Genomic DNA, 19,419 nt, shown 5'->3' on the forward strand with positions numbered 1-19,419 from the left:
TTTACTTTGGGGCTTACCTTCAGTTTCAATAGCTGCAGCAAGTTTCTCTTTGCGCATAGGCGTCGTCAGACAATTACTGATCAAATCACTGATCTGCTCCAATCGATTAAACTCACACGGAGGCAGTTCGATCGGCGGTGCTGAATCCGACATATCGTCAAATCGTTCATCTTCAGACTCCTCCACGATATCCTATAAAAAAATGTCAATTAAATCTAATAAATGATCTGGTTTACGGGTGTATACTTGGGTGATTTCCACTGAAGGATCTTTGCCCTGCACCTGACAGATCTTCTCCCAAATCTCGTCGCAGCCCAACTTCTCCTGAAAACTGAGCGCCAAATCAAAGTTGTCACCCTCCGACCATACGATGAGGGTGTCCTGTTGTTTCTGGTACGCAGTGTCCGATTGGATTTTCGACTCCAATAGTAGAGATCCGTCGCTCTCGGCACGTACCAAGAGGGAAATGCCTTTCAATCTGTCCACGTAGGAGGAGGAAACGTGCCCCGTGCCCCTGTCGTCCCATTGACGATCCGCATTTAGGGCGTACAATTTTACTCTTCGCCTTGTATCAGTCATGGCTGTTCGGAGGGTTTTTAACTTAATCTGTTGACGTAGTTGTAAAATTCCCACATACCGTCTGCAACGATAGAAAATGTGAATTATTTCTTTGAAATGAAGTTTAATCACAATTTTATAAAACACATTTGGATATGATGTCTTGGTTCACCATTTTTTTCCAAGGGAACACAAACTACTGAAAGAAATTGTGTTCTGGCATTTTATTGCCGATACATTGAACTGTAAATTTCATGAATGCACTACAGCCTATTTTCTAGAGCACTTCTTACAAAACAGGTACAACTAATTCCTCAAATTCTTATCCCGCTAACTGTTGGTTGGTGTTCACTTTGCTCTATTCATGCATGGCATAGTGAGCACACATTCTCCCAACTATATGGTGCCTCATGGAAACCTCCATAACCTGAATCTCAGGAATGTTGTTAGATACCATATTCCTACCCATAAAAATGAAAAATTTTTTGCATACAGAGCAGTAAACTTTTTGAATTTTGAATTTTTCATGTTATTAACAAGCTCTAGTCAATCTGTATTTAGGACTGAACATTTTAATTTTAGTGTATGCTCAAATAGATATATAGGTAGTTTAAAATTAGTAACTTGCTGAGTCAGTTTCAAATTGTTTATTTTTTCTTAATATATCCCATATATTGTATGCTGTCTTTTTGCTACTTCACAAATTGTATTTTCATGTATGGTATATGGTAGTATGTTTTGTTTGTTGTAATCAGGTGTTATGGAAGAACCCACCCGATAAATAAAACCTGTTGTATGTACACATATGTATGTTTATGGAATATTGTCTATAACCTGCCAGAGGGATTTGTTAGAGTATTGATTTGCTTTGGTTTATAAACTTTTTTTGAGAAAATGCTCGATTTATCCATGTTTTTTGATAATTTTATAATAAAATAAAATTTAAATTAAAAAAATTGGGTTTCAAAAAAATGCTCGGCAACTTTTTCAATACTGAATGTTACATCAAATCCTCTTACCATCATTCTGCAATTTACCTATAATGCTTTAATTATACTTTCCTTAATCCACAGATAATAAGCGAACATGTAAGCAACAAATAAAGAAAACAATTTTTTGGAAGTCCAAAGGTGGTGTTTAAACATTAAAGAATAAATTGAATGTTGAAATATTTTAGGTAAATATGTTATTATGATTGTTACTCTGATGTGTTTAAGTGCAGAGTATTAGGTCAAATGCTGCAGGTATTGATGGCATAACACTTCAGATGGTGAAACTGTGTTTGCATGTGATAATATTACATATAACTCATATTGTCAATAGTTGTCTTGAACATGGTCAATTCCCAAATTGCTGGAAAGAATCTCTTGTTACCCCACTACCTAAAAAACATGATCCTGTCAGTTTTACAGATTTGAGGCCTGTTATAGTCTGCTTCCTGTAATATCAAAAGTTCTGGAAAGAGTGGTTCATGTTCAGATCACAAATGGCTTTTTTCCTGTGCATCAATCGGGCTTTAGAGCTAGTCATAGTACAGCAGCGGCACTTCTAAATATTACTGACGACATTGTAAAAATTCAAGATAGGCAAATGGCTGCTGTATTAATTTTGATAGACTACTCTAAAGCCTTTGATGTTATTGATCATGAGTTGATGCCAAGCTATCATATTATGGTTTTGGGAAGGTTGAAATACTGTTCTTTAGGTCATATTTAACAGGTCAAAGGCGGGTAGTTAGGATAGGTGGTGAGACATCGGAGAGTAGAAACATTATTTCAGGAGTGCCACAAGTCTCCATACTTGGCCCTTTGTTGTATGTTATTTATACTGCAGATATGTTTTCTATTGTATCAACGCACATGCAAGCACATGCGGATTATACACAATTATTATTTCAGTTTAATCCAGACTATCCTGATAATGCTGCTGAGATTTTAAATTCAGATTTATCTTTTAATTTTAAAACCAGAAAAAAATTGTGTGAGTCACTTATTATGGCTATTTATTCGTATTGTTTCATAGTATATTATCCATGTTGTAAATAAAAAACGGATACAATACGTTCAGAATCCATGCTGTAGATTTGTTTATAAATTAAGAAAATTTGATCATGTCTCAGAAAATATAAAAGAGTTGGGTTGGCTTAAGTGTGATAACTGGTATAATTTTAACTTGACTCTATTTTCTAGAAAACTAAATATGCGTCAACAACCAGTATATTTGTTTAAAAAACTAATTTATAGAGAGGCTGTGCATAATCGCTTTTTGCGAGATAAAAATTATTTACCAATGCCACAACATAGAACTTCTTTTTTTAAAAAGAGCTTCAGTTATAATTGTGTTAACTTATATAATAACTTACCTCTTCAATTTAAGGTATGCAATACTGGTTATTTAAGGTCTAAGTACAAGAGGTATTTACTAGATGTGCAGTAGATTTTTAGAACTTTTTTAGTGACAGATATATTGTATGTATATATGTACTGCATTGTTATGGTTGGTTAAAACTGTTTTATCCTCAGTGTTATCTCTTAAAAGCATTCCATTGGACTTTCTCTGTTAACATTTAAAGATGGTGAACTTAATATCCGGAGAATTGGTTGAGTGGAAGAATGGCCAGGAGGCTAAACTTCGCCAGTTGCGCTATTCTTGTGCATATGATGTGAGTGTACATTTTCTTATGTTTTTGCATTGTATGTGCAAAGAAATACTTGAATAAAGGCGTTATTTATTTATTTATATTCAGTGCTTTATAGCTTTCAATTTGCTGATAGTTTTTCAATTATGCTGCTCTTCTACAAGGAGCCTAGAAAATGTCATAAAATTACTTTTTCTAGGTAAAGTATTATTATAAAGTACACATTTTATTTACTTAATAAATAATCTTCTGATTGGCTCTACAACAGAAATTTCGGACTCGGGAATGTGGATAGATTCAAAATTATCATTTGAGATAAATAGGGCAATGAAGGTGCTTGGTTTTATTCAGAGGTCAAGTGTTGACTTGTCTAGGTTTACTTTCAGAATACTTTATTGATAACATTTTACAATGGTTACATTGAGCAGCTCAAAAAAGCGAAGAACAGCGGATGATGGATGGTCTAAGTTTGCCTACACTACAATCAAGACTAGATTTGTCTTTTCTACATAAAATTAAAAATGCTACTATAGACTGTCCTCAGTTGTTGTCACTTTAAACTTTTCCATTCCTTCTTGAAATATCAGACAGTCTGAAACTTTTGTAATACCATTTTGCCACACAATTATACTCGAAATTTAGTACTTTTAAGAACCAAGACAAATGTTTTGCAAATTGTCCTTTCTTCAATCATAGTCTTGTAGTAATTTGTGTTAAATAATTTACTTATTACTTAGTGTGATTTTGAGTGATAGGATATGGAGTTTTTATTTAGAGTGTGATACTTCTCAGTAAACATAGATGTAATTTATTATATATTTCTATAATTACAATATAAATGGATTCTGTTTCTGTTTGTTTGAATCACTACTTCGACTCTCCTTTATATAACATGTGTTTCTTATATAGTAGTAGTAGTAGTAGTAGTAGTAGTATTTATTAATAATAATATACATACAATGCATTATTACAAGTCAAGTCACTTACTTACAAATAAAGATAACAGATAGAATACAAATTAACAAGTTTTGCCCAAAAGCATGATAAAATAGAACATCTAATCACAATATTTGCACTAAACCTAAAACACTTAACGTACATTCTTATTAAGACAATATTAACATATAAGATTAAAATTAAAATTGGGATGAGAAGTACTCCTCAAATGATGCATTTTTATTTGGTTTTTAAACTGCGGAAGGCTAAGAGATTTAATGTTTGTTGGAAGACAATTATAAAATTTTGGTGCAAAGTATCTGGTTCCATTTCTTGATCTCTCAAGCTGGCTAAACTCAGGCACTAGCTCATTACAATTCCTAGTTTCATAATTATGAAAATGTAGGTGGGTTCTATAGTGATCCAGATTTTGGTGAACACGCAACAGGCACTGCATAATGTACACGGACGGCAAAGTTAATATTTTAAGCTTCCGAAAAGATTCCCTACAGTCATCTCGGTAACCCTGACCAGTCACAATACGAATACACTTTCTCTGCAGCCCAAATACTTTATCTATATGGCAGGAATGACCCCATGTCAGTATGGCATAAGTTAGCTGTGAGTGAAAACTACTATGATATGCTGTAAGTAAGACCTGCAAGGAAGTAATTCCCGCTAGATTTCTAAAGAGGAACAACAGACTGGACAGTTTACTAGACAGTTTGACTATATGTTGTTCCCAAGTCAATCCTGGATCAAGGTGAACACCAAGAAACTTAGCCTCATCTGAACAGCTTCCAAAAGCAGGATGCTCAGTCAATGTATTGTGCCGTAAAGTAAAATTAAGTGTTTGTGACTTTGAACTATTGAGAGAAAGACGATTTGCCAAGAACCATTGAAAGAGGGTATTCTCCGGGGTCTGGAGATCTAAATTAATGATATTTGAAGGGTGATAACTTTGATAGTAAGTTGTGTCGTCAGCAAACAGAACAGTGCTAACAGAGCCCCCCCTGTGAAAAGGCCAGATCATTTATGTAGATAAGAAATAGTATGGGTCCCAAGACAGACCCCTGTGGAACTCCATATTTCAAAGGCTTAATATCAGACTTATTCTGATTAAAGACAACAAACTGAACTCTATTCGACAGGTATGACTCAAGCATCTTAATTGCTTCCCGGTGAAAATTGTAGGCTTCCAGTTTTTTTAGAAGAATGCTATGTGTCACACAGTCAAAAGCCTTTGTGAGATCCAGGAATGAGGCCAAGGTATCAAGAAACCTTTCAAATCCTTCCAGGATATTACTTGTAAAATGGTCTATAGCTAAAGTTGTTGTCCTGTTTTTCCTGAAGCCAAATTGAGTTACTGCAAAGAGCTGATTTGACTCAAAATAGTCATTAATCTGGTTTTTTAAGATTTGTTCATGCACTTTAGACAGAATAGGTAAGAGGGAGATGGGACGATAACTATTATAGTCATCAGCAAATCCTTTACCTTTAAAAAGAGGTACAACTTTTGCAGTTTTAAATGCTGCTGGAAAAATGCCAGTGAGTATTAAGTGGTTGATTAATTTAGTTAAGGGAATGATAATTTCATTTTTTATAGCTTTGATAATTTTTGTGTTCATTCCATCAGAGTCTTTACTGTGGCTGTTTTTTAATTCATCAATTTTAATTTAATTTTTAATTTTTAAATTCCTGTATATAATGGTATACAGGAATATGTAGAAATATTCAACCCTATATTAAAGGAAAACTCGGAGAAATGTTACAAATCATAAATATTGGGTCTTACGAACTTTAGTTAAGATGAACTGGTGCTGGTTGTAACGTAAGTTTTTTTTGGCATGCTGTATTTTACCATTATTTAAATAATGAAACTAATTAAATGAATAAACTAGTCCTGTATTTGAAATAATATGAGAATAAATGACCGAATGATGAAATAGAAGAACAAGTCTAGTAGGTGTTAGGCTTAAGGCCCCAACTCTTGCTCACCGAGTCTTTTCAAAAATACTCTGGCAAAGTAAATGTTTTATTATAAAAAAAGGGTGCTATTAAGTAACACGCTTTAAGCACTAGAAAAGTTTAGGGTACAGCTTAAAAAAGCGTTTACATATCAACCTGAAAACATAAAAAAAATGACATAATGTAAGCAACAAGGTAATGAGAACCTCACTGAAAGAGAACCCCCACTGAAACTTACCTAAGGCGATCTCCTGACAAAAAAACCGGGTCGAGCCCCTTACTTACATAAGTTCTTGACGAAAAACCCGCTAAAAAATCAAAGAGTTTTTGCCCGTTTAGCAAACGTAAATTTTCTCTACTGGGTTAAGATTCACAACCTTTGTGTACAAGTTTTCGCGTACCTTGAATCCGGACGCTCCCCGTGACGATTTTACGTGTCCCGTACGTTAAACATACCGCGAAACTGGAAAATCGGCAAATTTAACGCTCGTTTCACCCAATAATTTACGAAAAAAACGTTTTATTTTTCTTCAACAGGCACAACATAAAATTGTTATCGCCATATTGAATTCACAACAACGCTCGCAGATGGAGTTCGGGTTCACAACAAGGACGAACGCGTGGCAACTGCGCATACACCATTCGCCCGCCAATTTTAAATATTATTGGCTGATTTTCACGTTTTAGTTGTATATCTAAGGTTTATTTGAATATTTATGCGCGTCCAGGCAATTAGAAACTAATATCGGCAAGTTAGAGCCTCTATTAGGGGCATGACAATACTTAGGTAGGCCCAGATTTTCGAAAAATCTTCAAAGCGTCGCAAATTGACGTTTTGCGATGTTGCCGCCTGTAATGGCTTTTTTGGCGCACATCTTTTGAATCCCTTTGCAATCTCGATTACTTTTAAAATACACTATAGGATTCAACTAATTTCTTATAAACATAAACTACAATAATCAAGTTTTTTTAAGCCCAATTTATTTACTACACTTAACTAGTGAAATGCCATTCTGAAAACGACACTTAAAATAATGATTAACAAGGCAACGTCGCAATTAATTAACTCCGCCCTTCCGCTACATAACCTCACTTGTCAATGTCATGTGATTCATTTAAAAAAAAAATAATTGTTTACTTTTTGAATTTTTAAAAACCTCTATCAAAATTAAATAAAAGATGCCATTAAAATGGTGCCGAACAGCGGAAAGTTTAAGTGTCTCAATGGCGAAATTGTGGTTTTAAATGTAGAGAAAGGCCAGGGGTGTCTTCGAGTGTCCATCAAGAGGGATTATGAGGTCCTTAGTTATAAAAAATGCCTTTTGTTTGCCTCTCAGACATGTGCGGTGATTTTAAGCCAAATATATGTCTCACTTTATGTGGGAATTGCCCTTTTTTTCATACTTTTAGTTACTGTTGTACCTACCTTATTTAGTATTAAGGAAGGTTGGTCTAGTTGATCAATTTATATCATATTCGCCTTTATTTTATGAACTTTTTAGAAAACATTATAATTGTAAAGGGACTAGGATACCAAATCAATAGAAAGTATGCATTAACAACCAACATTAAATTTATCCCAAGTGAAAATGTACAAAATATATTCATAAATGAAGTCATATTAAGAGTAAGTCGGTTTTATGAATAACAACTAGTATTATTAATTCCATTAATTTCCAGTATAAAGTGATCCACTTATTAAGTCTGATAGTCTTAGAAAACAACAAGAAAACACTAATACCCCTTTTAAGTGTAAGTAAATAACATTTCGAGGCCTGGAATTACTTTTTTTGTTTGTTTTCAGGATATGCTGCCCAGGTTAGACTGTTTAGAAACCATTTATAAGGCCATAAAACAGTTTGAAAATAGTTAGTCAACAAATAATGAATGCCACCAGTTGTGTTTATATTAATTATAATATTGTTCAATAAAATAAATACATATGTTTCAAGTTCAAATATCGGCAATGCATTGTGCCACAGGGCAATGCTTCTTCTTCTCCATGACACTTAGTAGTAGATGATTTTCATTAATTTTTTTGCTATATTCGGCCTAAAATTAACATTTTTCTTGTTAGGCCTAATTAAAAACCCTAATATGATAGCTTACCACTTTAGAGGCGGAGGGTACATTTTTCTCCAACAATTTATCAATATCAGGTACTAATAAGTCTTCTGTTTTCTCAAGCTCCACTTCTAAAGCATTAAGATATACCTCTCTTCGCTTTATCTTGCTTGAAAATAGATCATCGATGACTTCTTGGGCTTGCCTTCGTACGTGGGCCAGATGATAGACATCTTCTGCTAGGCCCCCAAAAGTTTTATCTGAAAAAACGTTTGAAATCATAAAGTGAATTTTTTTTAGTGCTAAAACTTACCATCTGAGGCTGGTTCGTTAAGTGATTCATGATTTACGATGGGGCTATCGTTAAGTTCCATTAGGAACCTTTTGGAAAGGTCCTATTAGCAACAGTTTTGTTATAAATTCTTTGATTGAAAATTAAAATAACGGCATTCAAAATTAACAGAAATGTCATAATATTTGACGTATGTCAAAGCATATGGCTTGCAATGTTGTCAAGCTTTGCGTCAATATTGGGTAAAAGATTACGAGGGCAGTCGCAAGAGTACCCGGCCTAACGCCGGATATAATGATAATCATAAAGCAACGTCGAATACAGTGCATCATGAAAACGTGCAACTACAATGCATTGGTGCTTATGAGAAAAAATAGATTGATAAAATTTACATACTTACACATAATATAAAAAATAACGAGACCACCCGCATGGTTGTAGCTCTGATATTAGCCGAGATATCGCATTTTTAGAAGCCATTTTTGGGCTGAAAAACGAGGTCGAAAGTTTTCGAATTTTCAAAATACTCTCATTTTCTAATTTGGGGGTATACTCGAAAAATGAAAAATCCCAAACTTTGGAGATCGATATCTCGGCTTCTATGCATCCTATCGGGAAAATTCCAACGGTCTTGTCTTAGTCTGAATTCAACGAGACCATCCGCGAGGTCGTAGTTCTTATATGAGCTGAAATATCGCATTTTTGAAGCCCATTTTTGGCCTCAAAAACGAGGTCGAAAACTGACTTTTTTCCGAATTTTCAAAGTGCTCTCATTCAGTTAGTTCTGCTCGAATCCCATTACATCCCAGTATTTTCGTGATGTTTTTTTTTTATGGTAAACACAAGCACAAGAGGAAAGTCCTATGTCACTCTTGGAGTGGTGCTTGAGCAAAGATATTTGCATTTATCTTGAATCGCTGTAGGTTGTATGCGTCGGGAAATATGTGAGGTGGAAGCCCATTCCACAGAGAAAATGTTCTCCAGATGAATGAGTCCCGATCAACGACGTCCTTGGGGTAGGCAGGTGGACTTTGACCCAAAATGGGTTTTGACTTTTTAAAGTTACAAAAAAGCTTCAACAATAAAGGTAATTTATGTTTAGATTTATATTCTTTATAAATTTTGGAATTTTTTAATAATTAAAATTTAATAAATTCAAAAATATAATACATATAAAAAGCAGATTTTTAAATATTTAAAACTTAAAAATTGTATAGTATTGGACTTCATATTTTGGTAGGTTTTTGGTTACTGTGAGCAATCATACCTACTTTAATCCTTGTATTAACACTATATTTTTGTCTTTGTAATAGTATTTTAGATTGAATTAAGTTGATTAGGTACTGGAAAACCTATTGGATCAAACTTTAACCTAAGCAATATTTTTTTTTAGAAAATGCCATTTAAAGTGGTCCAAACTATAGAACGGGGAACGATATGTATATCAGCAGTCGATTTGTCGATATTGACCTTTCGCAATATCCCGTAAATTTATTTTACATGGAGTAGCCAAAAAAGTTCTAGGGTCCTTCGGAAACTTGACCTCTGTATTTTTATTTAAAATTTTTAAAAGATCTTTAATGGCAACGTGTCTAATGTTATATTTCAGTGCCCAATCTTTTAAATCTTGACTAAAATCAAATTTCTTAAAGTCATCAATTTCATCATCTTCATTCCAATCCATCGATGAACTTGGTTGTTCTGAAGCCAGTTTTTCTGTTAAGCCACTAGTACTGGCATCGTGAATATCTGATTCTAGAGGATCAGGTTCAATGCCAAGACCGCCATCAGTTAAATTACGAGAATTATCTTCTTCCGGTGTATCTATTGCAAGCTAAATTTTTTTTACGTTATAATCTACCAAAATTGTCAATATTTTATTTGTCATATTTACCTGACCAGTTGTAATTCGTTGGAAGTTTCGCTTCACTTTTCTTTTAAAATTACCACTTCTTACAATTTTGTGCCAAGACATTCCTGTATTCTAAGAATAAATGACGTAGGATTTAATAGTCGCGACCATCCGCAAACTGTGTTTTATTGTGACTAGTTGGTTAAACCTTATTCCATAAAGTTATCTTATTATCCATATGACTTTTAGCAAGTCCTTTAGGTGTTAAAAAATGCTATATTTTCCGGAATAGGCCGTATAAAGTGCCAAATAGTTAGGCAATTGATTCAAGACCATATGGCTCTGAATAGGTAATTTTAATGCTAAAATCGTTCTATATTGGAATTTTGATTGCCAAATTAATGCTGAAATATAACCTCTCCAAAACCTTATTATCTCAAAACCATCAAGCCCTCGTTTATGGCCATAACAACGTTATTGTTGACACTTGACTAGAACTAATTAGATTTTTAATTTACCCAAGGTTCCTAGTTCCTATTAGCACAAAATTTAACCTAAATAGTTCCATCAAGCAAGCCAATGACTATTGCAGAACCTTGGTGCGGATAAAAGGCAACTTTAAAAACCAACTGCTTGAGAAAATGTTACTTGGGTTGTCAGTTCTGGTTTGTCGATAAGACGAATAGCTCTCTTCTGTATAGAATCCAGCAGGTTTAAACTATGCTTGGGTGCAGAGCTCCAGACATGCGAGCAATACTCGAGGGAAGGGCGTATTTGAACCTTATAAAGAGTCAGCAGCTGTTCTGGTGTATACAGTTTTTTCGTTTTGAAAAGCACTTCGAGTTTTTTGGAAGTCGCCCTGGCGACCTCGGCAACGTGGTCATGCCAGGACACTGTCGGTGATCTCGACTCCTAAAAGATGTAAAGATGATTTCATTGGCAATGTTTTCCCTGCCATAACCAGCTCCGGGCCACCAAGGTTAGTCTTCATCGTAAATACTGCAGCCTGCGTTTTTTTAGCGTTAAAATTGACCAGATTGTTACCGCCCCACTCCAAGCTTGCTCTAATATCGTTGTTGGTTGAAGCTACTTGTTGCTGCCTAAGATTCTGAGAACTTGCGGCTGTCGTTGGTTTCGCGGACTTAAATGTGGAAATAAGTGTGCTATCGTTTGCAAAGCTGTAGATTGGATTGACAGTGGTTCCTAGCAAATCGTTGATATATATGGGTTGATATTGATGTGGGTGATAAGAGAAAGACGATGGTATAGTTAGGTCGATATCGAAAAAAATCAATTTTTGGTAAAAAAATTCGATACGGGGGGTAATATATCGAGGGTTTGATTTCCAATAAAGAAGAATTTCCAAAAACAACGAGTTATGCTTTTGATATGTGATACATGCTCTAAATGGGCACATTCTGAATGCATTAATCTAAATTTAAGACAAGCAAAAACCAAAGTATGGGTCTGCGACTTTTGTTAAAATTAGAATAATTAGGAAAAATCGTTCAGACGAAGCGAATGAACGACTTTTTGTTGTTTTTCCTTGTTCTATCTGTACTGTTATGGCATATCATATTAGATTAACACCATGGCCAATTTCAACATAGTGTCGAAACGTTGCCAAAAAAATAAATAATTGGATAAAACCCCAGGCCTTGTCCTTTTTTTCGGCCACCCTCTCCTGCAGTTTACCCAATACAGTTCGTCAGCTTATCAACCCTTGTGGGTAAGATGACGAACACTGCATCGTTTAAGAAATAAATTATTTGACAATGCTGTGATATTTTGTAAATCGATTACTGGGACAAGCAGTGGCGAAGCGTACGAGTAGACAAGGTAGACACTGTCTACCCAAAATTATCCAGTTATTTCTCATTAATTTATTACGTAATTATTTCATGTAATTGTTGAATTCAAATAAAATAAAAAACACAGAATGTAGTCGCTCTCCTTACTATTATTATATAGTATCTAAACCGCTATAATATCTATCTATCTATAATATCTAAGGCGCGCCCCGTCTGACGCACCAATTAAAATAAAAATGCAGGGCTGACACCCAATTAATGTATACGAGCCCCAGGAAGACACATTGATATTTGTCTTCCGAAATTTGGAGCATCTAATCGAACCATATACACATCAAGCAGGTGACAGAGGTCCAGCCACATCAGTATTTAGCTTATTACGTATGCAAAATTTACTCGCGGGAAAGACATTTGACCTTTTGTCTATCGAAGTCGACCAGCTATTTTATTATGCTCTTGAGAATTATTGTTTATGGACACGCTTGATCTGGTCGGCCGCAATACATCTTCAGTATTATTTTTTGATGAATCTGCATTTGGCATTTGGTCCGGGCGCGTGCTATTGTAATTTAATAATTAGTATTTTTATTTTTGGGTGTATAGAAAAGATTTTTTTATTGGATATTTTAGGGGTTATTTATGAACGACTGTTTGATATTGGCAATTGTATTTTAGTTGTATTTTTATTTGTCTTTAATTAATTTTAAAATAATGGATATTATGGATTTATAAGTTATGGTTAATATACCTATGTTGTGTTTTTTTGTAAGTAGTATTTATTTTTATCTATCTATCTTTTTATGCTAGTAGTAATTATTTTTTCTTTTTTATATCACTACATATTTCTCTTTGAGTTAATATTTCCTGCGCTTTCATTATCTATTTCATTAAAGTGAATAATATTGACTACACATTTTTTTCTAATTAACAATTTTTATTGTTTGTCTACCCAAAAGAAAAGTTCACGCTTCGCCACTGGGGACAAGTAGATTTTAAAATACCAATAAATAAATATTTTTAGTTTGGAAAAAGAAGTGTAATTTGAATATTAGCCTTAAGTTCGCCAACTTACCCTACTTTTTTTTTATTATTTCCGAGTTTACTATAAATAAAATAAAAACATTTTTTTTTTTTAAATTTTTTGTATGTTCCTTGCTGGGCCGGGTACTTTTGAGACCACCCTTGTATGTCAACAGGAGTTTATAACCTATATTTTAAATATGTAAAAGGCGGCAACGTCGGATAAGTCTATAAACAGATTATGGATATGTCAATTGCAGAATTACTGTTGACACGTGACGTTTTGTTGACAGAACTCATGTGGCAATCGTGAGAAACAAAAAAATGTACAATGTTCAATTAATAACAGTTATTTAAACATTCCAAACTACCATAGGGACATTACATTAACATTTCAATTACTTTGATTCGGGAACGCACCTCCTATAGACATTTTTTTCCTCGCTTTTAACGAATTCCTTCTTTATCCGCGCGGGCGGGTTAGTAGCCGCGTGGGCCGCTACGCGTTCTTTCGGCGCCACCGTCGAAGCCATTTTTTCGCCGTTCGTTTCCTCTCGCGCTCTCACCCGCAGACGCCGAAGCAATCGAGAAAATGGCGTCCGAAAGTTTGGTGGTGGTACGTGGTGGTGGTGTGTACAACCGCAACAACTAGCGGAAAACAATAAAAAAACCAGAGAGAGAATCCCGCTTAAAAAACACTAGTTTTTTGAAAATGTGCGTTTCTCCGTGCTGATTGCTATAATAATTAGCGAGTACGTGCGTTTATTCCCCCTGTGCCCCGTCCGAAAATGACGGCAAACATGTATCGTGTCGGAGGTAAGTGAACCCGTTTCAATCGTCGGGAATTTAGACTTCTGTGTAGCCGGTGGTGAATTCTTTCTTAAGTAATCATTCGGTTTGCCTGTGAATCTATGCCATTTTATGTAATCAATCAACAGTTTGTCCTTTTTTTTTTTTAATTCGTTCTGTCGGCTTTGGAGGGTGGCCTAAGAGAGATAAAGGAATGTCATAAGGGTACAGAAATTACCTAATTAATATGGATACTTTGTGAAACTGCCGTACAATTGACAAGGGCCAGGTGAAGCTCATAATCGGGAGCTCCCAAGCTTTTTAAGTTTAGTTTGTTTGTTTTTTGATAAAGTTTCCTTTTGTTTATTTAGTGTATCAATTTTTTTTTTGTTCCCTTGCCATATTCCATTAAAAGTGTCCACATTTAGACACCATAAGAACTTATTAAACTTGAAAATTAATGAAGTTATTTAACTGGATTTTGGAGATTCTAAAATTCTTACTAACCAATGAGTCTAAATTTACAATCAGAATTAACAAAATAAGTCAATAAAAACTAAGTCAACAAAATACCTGGGTATAGTAATGGATTTACACCTAAAGTGGGATCAACATGTGCTATATTTGCGGAATAAAATAAGAAGTTTAATTCCAAAATTTTATATTTTGCGTGAAATATTAAACAAAAAAACAACTATTATGACATACAAAGCATTTGTTGAACCATTACTTGCCTATGGGATATTGGTGTGGGGCGGTATGTATTCTAGCAATCAAGAACAGCTAAGAACTAGTCAAAACTATATTCTTAAAGTTATTTTTAAAAAAGCAAGACTGTTTCCAACCTCTCACCTTTACTCTACTGAAACCTGCAGTATTTGTGCACTGTACGTATTTTCTCTTGGTAAATTTACTTATTTAAAAGATTGGATTAAAACAAATTTTATACAACACAAACACAACACTAGGCAAAACATTAACAAACACTTAAAAATACCTTCATCAAAAAGAAATCTCAATCTCAGATTTGCCACCTATTTAGCACCCAAATTTTACAACCTAATTCCACTAGATATCAGGAATTTAAAAAACAAAAAACTTTTTAATAAAAATGTCAACAATTCATTTGTAATAACTTAAGTCTTTTTTTGAAGTTTCTCTAATACATCAATAAATATGTAGTTCACTATTTTTCGTGTAAAATAATTAAACTGTTTTGATATTTACATATTATATAGATGCCAATTTTGATCCAATTCGTTATACAATATTTATTTATTGCACACACAGGTATGCTTACTTAGGTGCAATTTAAACCTGTAAGAATTTATAATAATAATAATGTTTACTAATATGTAACTATTGATTTGTAAATTTCTTGAATAAAGAATAATAATAATAAAAGTTGTTCGAGTGTTCATGGAAGTTACTTGACGAGGATTGTCCAAGCATTTCCCAGTTTTATCAATGTTTTTGTCCCACTATTTTTGTGATTTTTGTAAACGGCATTCCTGAAATGAGCATTGTCTTGTTCATTCATAGAATTTCTTAAAACAATATTGTTAAATTATGGAAAATACCTCCATACTTACAGAAAATGTATGTAATATATTAATCATTAGCTACGCTTACAACCCATGTACCAAATATTTAATACTTGGATCAAATGACATCACGAGAACAAGTTTTTCAGTGTAAATGGTATGGTACTAAAATTTGATGCTTCCCAAAGAAAGTAGATCGAAGTACCTAAATGACAAGTTAATTTTTAAACAACAATAACCCTTTTAAAGATTCAGAGGTTATGTCCTATATTTCTTTCTCTAAACTGATAAACTCCCTGCAACTGACATTTTGATCCTAGAGATAATCCTACACTAATTTAACCTTCAAAATCAATCCTTATAAATGGAGCTGTACTAAATAAAAATAGTCTATCATTTGCTTCATGGACCTAATAGATCCGCACATTGTAAACTTAGCTATTTATTTGCAAAAAACCAATATTACAAAATTTGATACGAAAACTTATTAAAGTCATCGAGTAAACAAAACCTTACAAGAAAAGATTTAAAGGTTCATATTATATATTATATTTCATTATTTGTAATATTACACATAGTGTTTTAACAACTCAATATAAACGGTAATATATAAAATGCAATTTCATGATTTAAAACTTAAGTATTAACTAAAATTAATAAATATAAATTACATACGCACATATACAGTAAGATTCTAAAATTTATATATAATTAAAATCTACAGAGACTCAATTTAAAAATAAACACACAATATTTATAAAACAGTTAAATTAGGTCATTAAAATAGTTATTTAGGTACTCTTCAAATGAATAAAAAGACTTTTTTAATAAATAGTTTTTAATTTTTTTAATAAAAGCTTGTTCATTAAGTTCCCTAACTTGCGATGGTAACACATTATAGAAACAAATCCCATGATAAACAGTTCCTCTGCGGGTTCTCCCAAGCCTGCGAAATTCCGGCAAAATATTCAGACTGTTTTGAGTTGAATAGTGATGTATATTACTGTGTGTTAAATATGATGGTGCCCCAAACCAGTCATAGCCTTTATGCACCTGCGCTGTAAACCAGATATCTTCTCCCCATGAGCGGAGTGACCCCAGTTCAGCACAGCATATGACATAACGGAGCTAAAGTAACCATGATAAGCCAACAACAAAAATTCCCTTGATACAGAGCTGGATAGATTTCTTATTAGAAAGATTATTTTTGATAACTTAGATGCCAGCTGAATAATGTGGTTTTCCCAAGTGAGACCAGAGTCAAGAACTTTACAGATTCATCCTGTGACAGATCTATTTGAGAGTTTCGAAGTGAAAAATTTAGATGCTGTGTTTTTGAAGCATTAAGGTTTAGTTTGTTTGCTACAAACCATTCCCTCATTTTACTCTCTATTTCCTCTGTACTGGCGATTTTCTGTTTTGCTGGGTGATGATGCTGGAGTAGAGTAGTATCATCAGCAAACAGGATCAACTTATGCTCATGTGCCCGGTCTGTAAAATAAGGCAAGTCATTTACATAAATAAGGAATAAGAGTGGGCCTAGAACGGATTCCTTGTGGTACTCCATGATGTAATGGCTGTTTATCAGATACACTAGATATGACACATATTGGAGTCGGCCACACAGGTATGACCTGACAAAGGCAATGCTCTCTGAATGAAAGTTGTAGTAACAGAGCTTGCTTAATAAAATTTCATAAGATACACAGTCAAAGAGTGAAGCATAGGTGTCGAAACCCTTTTCCAGACCCCTTGATGAAAAATCCACCAAACTCTCAATAGCCAATGCAGTTGACCTGCTTCTCCTGAAACCCAACCGACCCTGCACAAGGAGATTGTTTTTTTCAAAATGTTGGTACATTTGATCCTTTATGAGTGATTCCAGAATCTTTGAGAAAATTGGCAACAGTGATATTGGGCGGTAGTTTGACACATCATCAACTGAACCTTTGTTTTTATATATTGGTATCACTTTAGCCACCTTATAGGATGTAGGAAAAACGTTTTCTTTTATGCAGGCATTTAAGAGATTTGTCAATGGATAAATGATAATATTTTTAAGTTCATTTTATCTCTAACCACATTGAAACTCACCTCATGAAATTTAAAAGAGTCAGTGGTAAATATCTACCAGGAGTTAAAAATGTGGAAAAATTGTTTGTGGATGTAGGTAATTCTGAGACTATACTTTTTGCAATGTTAACAAAAAAGGTATTAAAAGTTTGAGCAGTTTGATTTTTTGAAGAAATAAATGTAGCATTTTTTAAACTAATTAAACTCCACATTGCTGCCTGCTTGTTTTCCGAGCTCCTAATAAAGTTGTCATTTGCAGCTTTTTTGGCTTTGCACAGCTCTCCCCGATAGGACTTTTTATACTGAGTTAACTCTTGCTTAGAAACCATAGTAGGGTGCTGCAAATGAATACCATGTAGTGCTCGTAACCTTTCCCTCATGTTCCTAAGATGTTCATTAAACCATGAAGGTTTGTTTTCTTGTTTTCATAGGTATACTATATATAGGTAGTTTATATTGTATTATAATAAGGCCTAGGTAAATTGTTGTACAGTATATTATATTTCTCAGAATATCAATATTCAACTTCAATATAAAATATTACAATTCTAAGAATATAAAGCACCTAGATACCAGAGTATCTGTATGTGCTATGGTAGAAACAATTCAAAAATTCTAATATATCAATGTTGTTACCCTTAGCAGACTAGCCGTTATATAAATTAGTTCACAATATTTAACATTTTAAATAAGTTTACCCAAAGCTACATAACAAAAATCAAAAACCAGACAATAAAAATGAGAAAAAGAGAAAAAAAAAAAAAAGATTCATATACTATATACACATATACATCTTACCTACAAAGGTATTATGTAGTATTTTACAGAATTTCCTAGTCTTTGGTACCTAAAACGTATAATATTTGAAACAAAATAAATAATTGAATAAATGTCCATACTGAGATTTTTTCTTTTTCCCTTATGTATTTATGTAGTGATTGCTATCGAGTAAGAAAATAAAAACTTTGGTGAAAAGTAGAATATTGATACAAGCACTTATGATCAATCAACAAAATTTTCTTTTGTTTCCTAATATATAACTTAGGGCATGCTCATTAAACTTTTTGAAGTATTTCTGTTGTTTGACATTTTCTGGGAGAAGGTTATAAAATTTTGGAGCTAAAAATACTGCCGAATGTTGACCAAAATCTTGAATCATATAAGGTAGTACAATTTGCTGGTGTTTATTAGCTCGGGTTTGGTGTCTATGGTTTATTATACTTTGTTTACCATAGAATTTATGAACATAAGAGCAACAGGTTGTTATAAAAAAAGTTTTCAAATCTTGTATATCAGAATTATATAATTGCTTTGTTGAAAATAACCTAGGTCTCTTTAACATTATCTTTACTATTGAGTTTTGTATTGTTTTAATAAATATCAATTTTAAATCATAAAAAGTCTGATCAGTTAAAACCAAAAAATAATAACAAACTTAATGTAACAAAGCTTACACATTCAAGAATCCTAATTATTAATAAGATTATTAAAAAGTCTACAGATTTGCATCGCTAGTGATTTTTATAATTTTTTTTCAAAGATTTCAATTTTCGGTCATTCGACAACATGTTGTACAATGACACCCTTGTCGAATAGACCAAAAGGTCTTAAAGACCTTGTCAAAATAATGTCATAATAATCTACTTTATTGTCAAAAAAAAAACGTACAGACAAATAATTAATTCTTTTGTGATAGATTACGTGTATTTTGAAACTTCGTCAACGTCCCCATACCAAATCCGGAGGATTGAAGAACTGAATAAAACGCCCTCCGGTAATGTGGAGGCGAAAGTGATGTGCTTCTATCGTAGGAGAGATTTACCGCCCCAGTTGATCCAGCTTGCTGATAAACACCAATGTAAGTCTGTCAGATT

At 33.5% G+C, this 19,419-nt stretch overlaps 4 protein-coding genes across 11 annotated transcripts in view; 2 read left to right on the forward strand and 2 right to left on the reverse strand.

The window, feature by feature from the left end:
• Nucleotides 1-6,677, reverse strand: part of LOC126736166 (serine/threonine-protein phosphatase 4 regulatory subunit 3) — a 36,099-nt gene extending 29,422 nt beyond the window's left edge. For 2 of the 8 annotated variants that reach the window (XM_050440403.1, XM_050440395.1), the window contains exons 1-3: nt 6,339-6,677; nt 247-640; nt 18-192 (exon numbers count right to left, since the gene is read on the reverse strand). In XM_050440403.1, coding sequence (XP_050296360.1) covers nt 18-192; nt 247-579 — 508 coding nt within the window. In that variant the 5' untranslated portion in view covers nt 580-640; nt 6,339-6,677. The remainder of the gene's footprint in view (nt 1-17; nt 193-246; nt 641-6,338) is intronic. The other 6 variants (XM_050440400.1, XM_050440397.1, XM_050440396.1 and 3 more) reach the window with 6 other exon arrangements.
• Nucleotides 6,678-7,210: 533 nt separating this feature from the next.
• LOC126736345 (uncharacterized) lies at nt 7,211-8,058 on the forward strand. The gene is made up of 4 exons (XM_050440660.1): nt 7,211-7,546; nt 7,603-7,727; nt 7,781-7,852; nt 7,905-8,058. Exons 1-4 carry the CDS (start codon nt 7,291-7,293, stop codon nt 7,971-7,973), a joined length of 522 nt encoding a protein of 173 aa, XP_050296617.1. The 5' UTR covers nt 7,211-7,290; the 3' UTR covers nt 7,974-8,058.
• Nucleotides 7,998-8,644, reverse strand: LOC126736346 (uncharacterized). The gene is made up of 3 exons (XM_050440661.1): nt 8,478-8,644; nt 8,210-8,424; nt 7,998-8,152 (listed from the first exon to the last, which is right to left on the reverse strand). The coding sequence occupies exons 1-3, from the start codon at nt 8,536-8,538 to the stop codon at nt 8,054-8,056; spliced, it is 375 nt and encodes a 124-aa protein (XP_050296618.1). The 5' UTR covers nt 8,539-8,644; the 3' UTR covers nt 7,998-8,053.
• A 4,973-nt stretch (nt 8,645-13,617) lies between these two features.
• Nucleotides 13,618-19,419, forward strand: part of LOC126736225 (metastasis-associated protein MTA1) — a 66,218-nt gene continuing 60,416 nt past the window's right edge. The window contains exons 1-2 of the mRNA XM_050440484.1: nt 13,618-13,955; nt 19,242-19,403. Of these exons, the coding sequence (XP_050296441.1) occupies nt 13,928-13,955; nt 19,242-19,403 (190 nt within the window). The 5' untranslated portion in view covers nt 13,618-13,927. The remainder of the gene's footprint in view (nt 13,956-19,241; nt 19,404-19,419) is intronic.

Source organism: Anthonomus grandis, chromosome 5 (assembly GCF_022605725.1).
Source record: "Anthonomus grandis grandis chromosome 5, icAntGran1.3, whole genome shotgun sequence".
Classification (NCBI taxonomy): Eukaryota; Metazoa; Arthropoda; class Insecta; order Coleoptera; family Curculionidae; genus Anthonomus; species Anthonomus grandis.

What these genes read in the sequence shown, in the direction of transcription:
- LOC126736345 (XM_050440660.1), top strand. Translation starts at nt 7,291, where the DNA reads ATGGTGCCGAACAGCGGAAAGTTTAAGTGTCTCAATGGCGAAATTGTG. An exon ending in CTTATTTAGTATTAAGGAAG is followed by an intron (nt 7,547 to 7,602) that starts GTTGGTCTAGTT and finishes TGAACTTTTTAG; the next exon opens with AAAACATTATAATTGTAAAG. An exon ending in CACTAATACCCCTTTTAAGT is followed by an intron (nt 7,853 to 7,904) that starts GTAAGTAAATAA and finishes GTTTGTTTTCAG; the next exon opens with GATATGCTGCCCAGGTTAGA.
- LOC126736346 (XM_050440661.1), bottom strand. Translation starts at nt 8,538, where the DNA reads ATGGAACTTAACGATAGCCCCATCGTAAATCATGAATCACTTAACGAA. An exon ending in TAACGAACCAGCCTCAGATG is followed by an intron (nt 8,425 to 8,477) that starts GTAAGTTTTAGC and finishes ACGTTTTTTCAG; the next exon opens with ATAAAACTTTTGGGGGCCTA. An exon ending in TACCCTCCGCCTCTAAAGTG is followed by an intron (nt 8,153 to 8,209) that starts GTAAGCTATCAT and finishes TGTTAATTTTAG; the next exon opens with GCCGAATATAGCAAAAAAAT.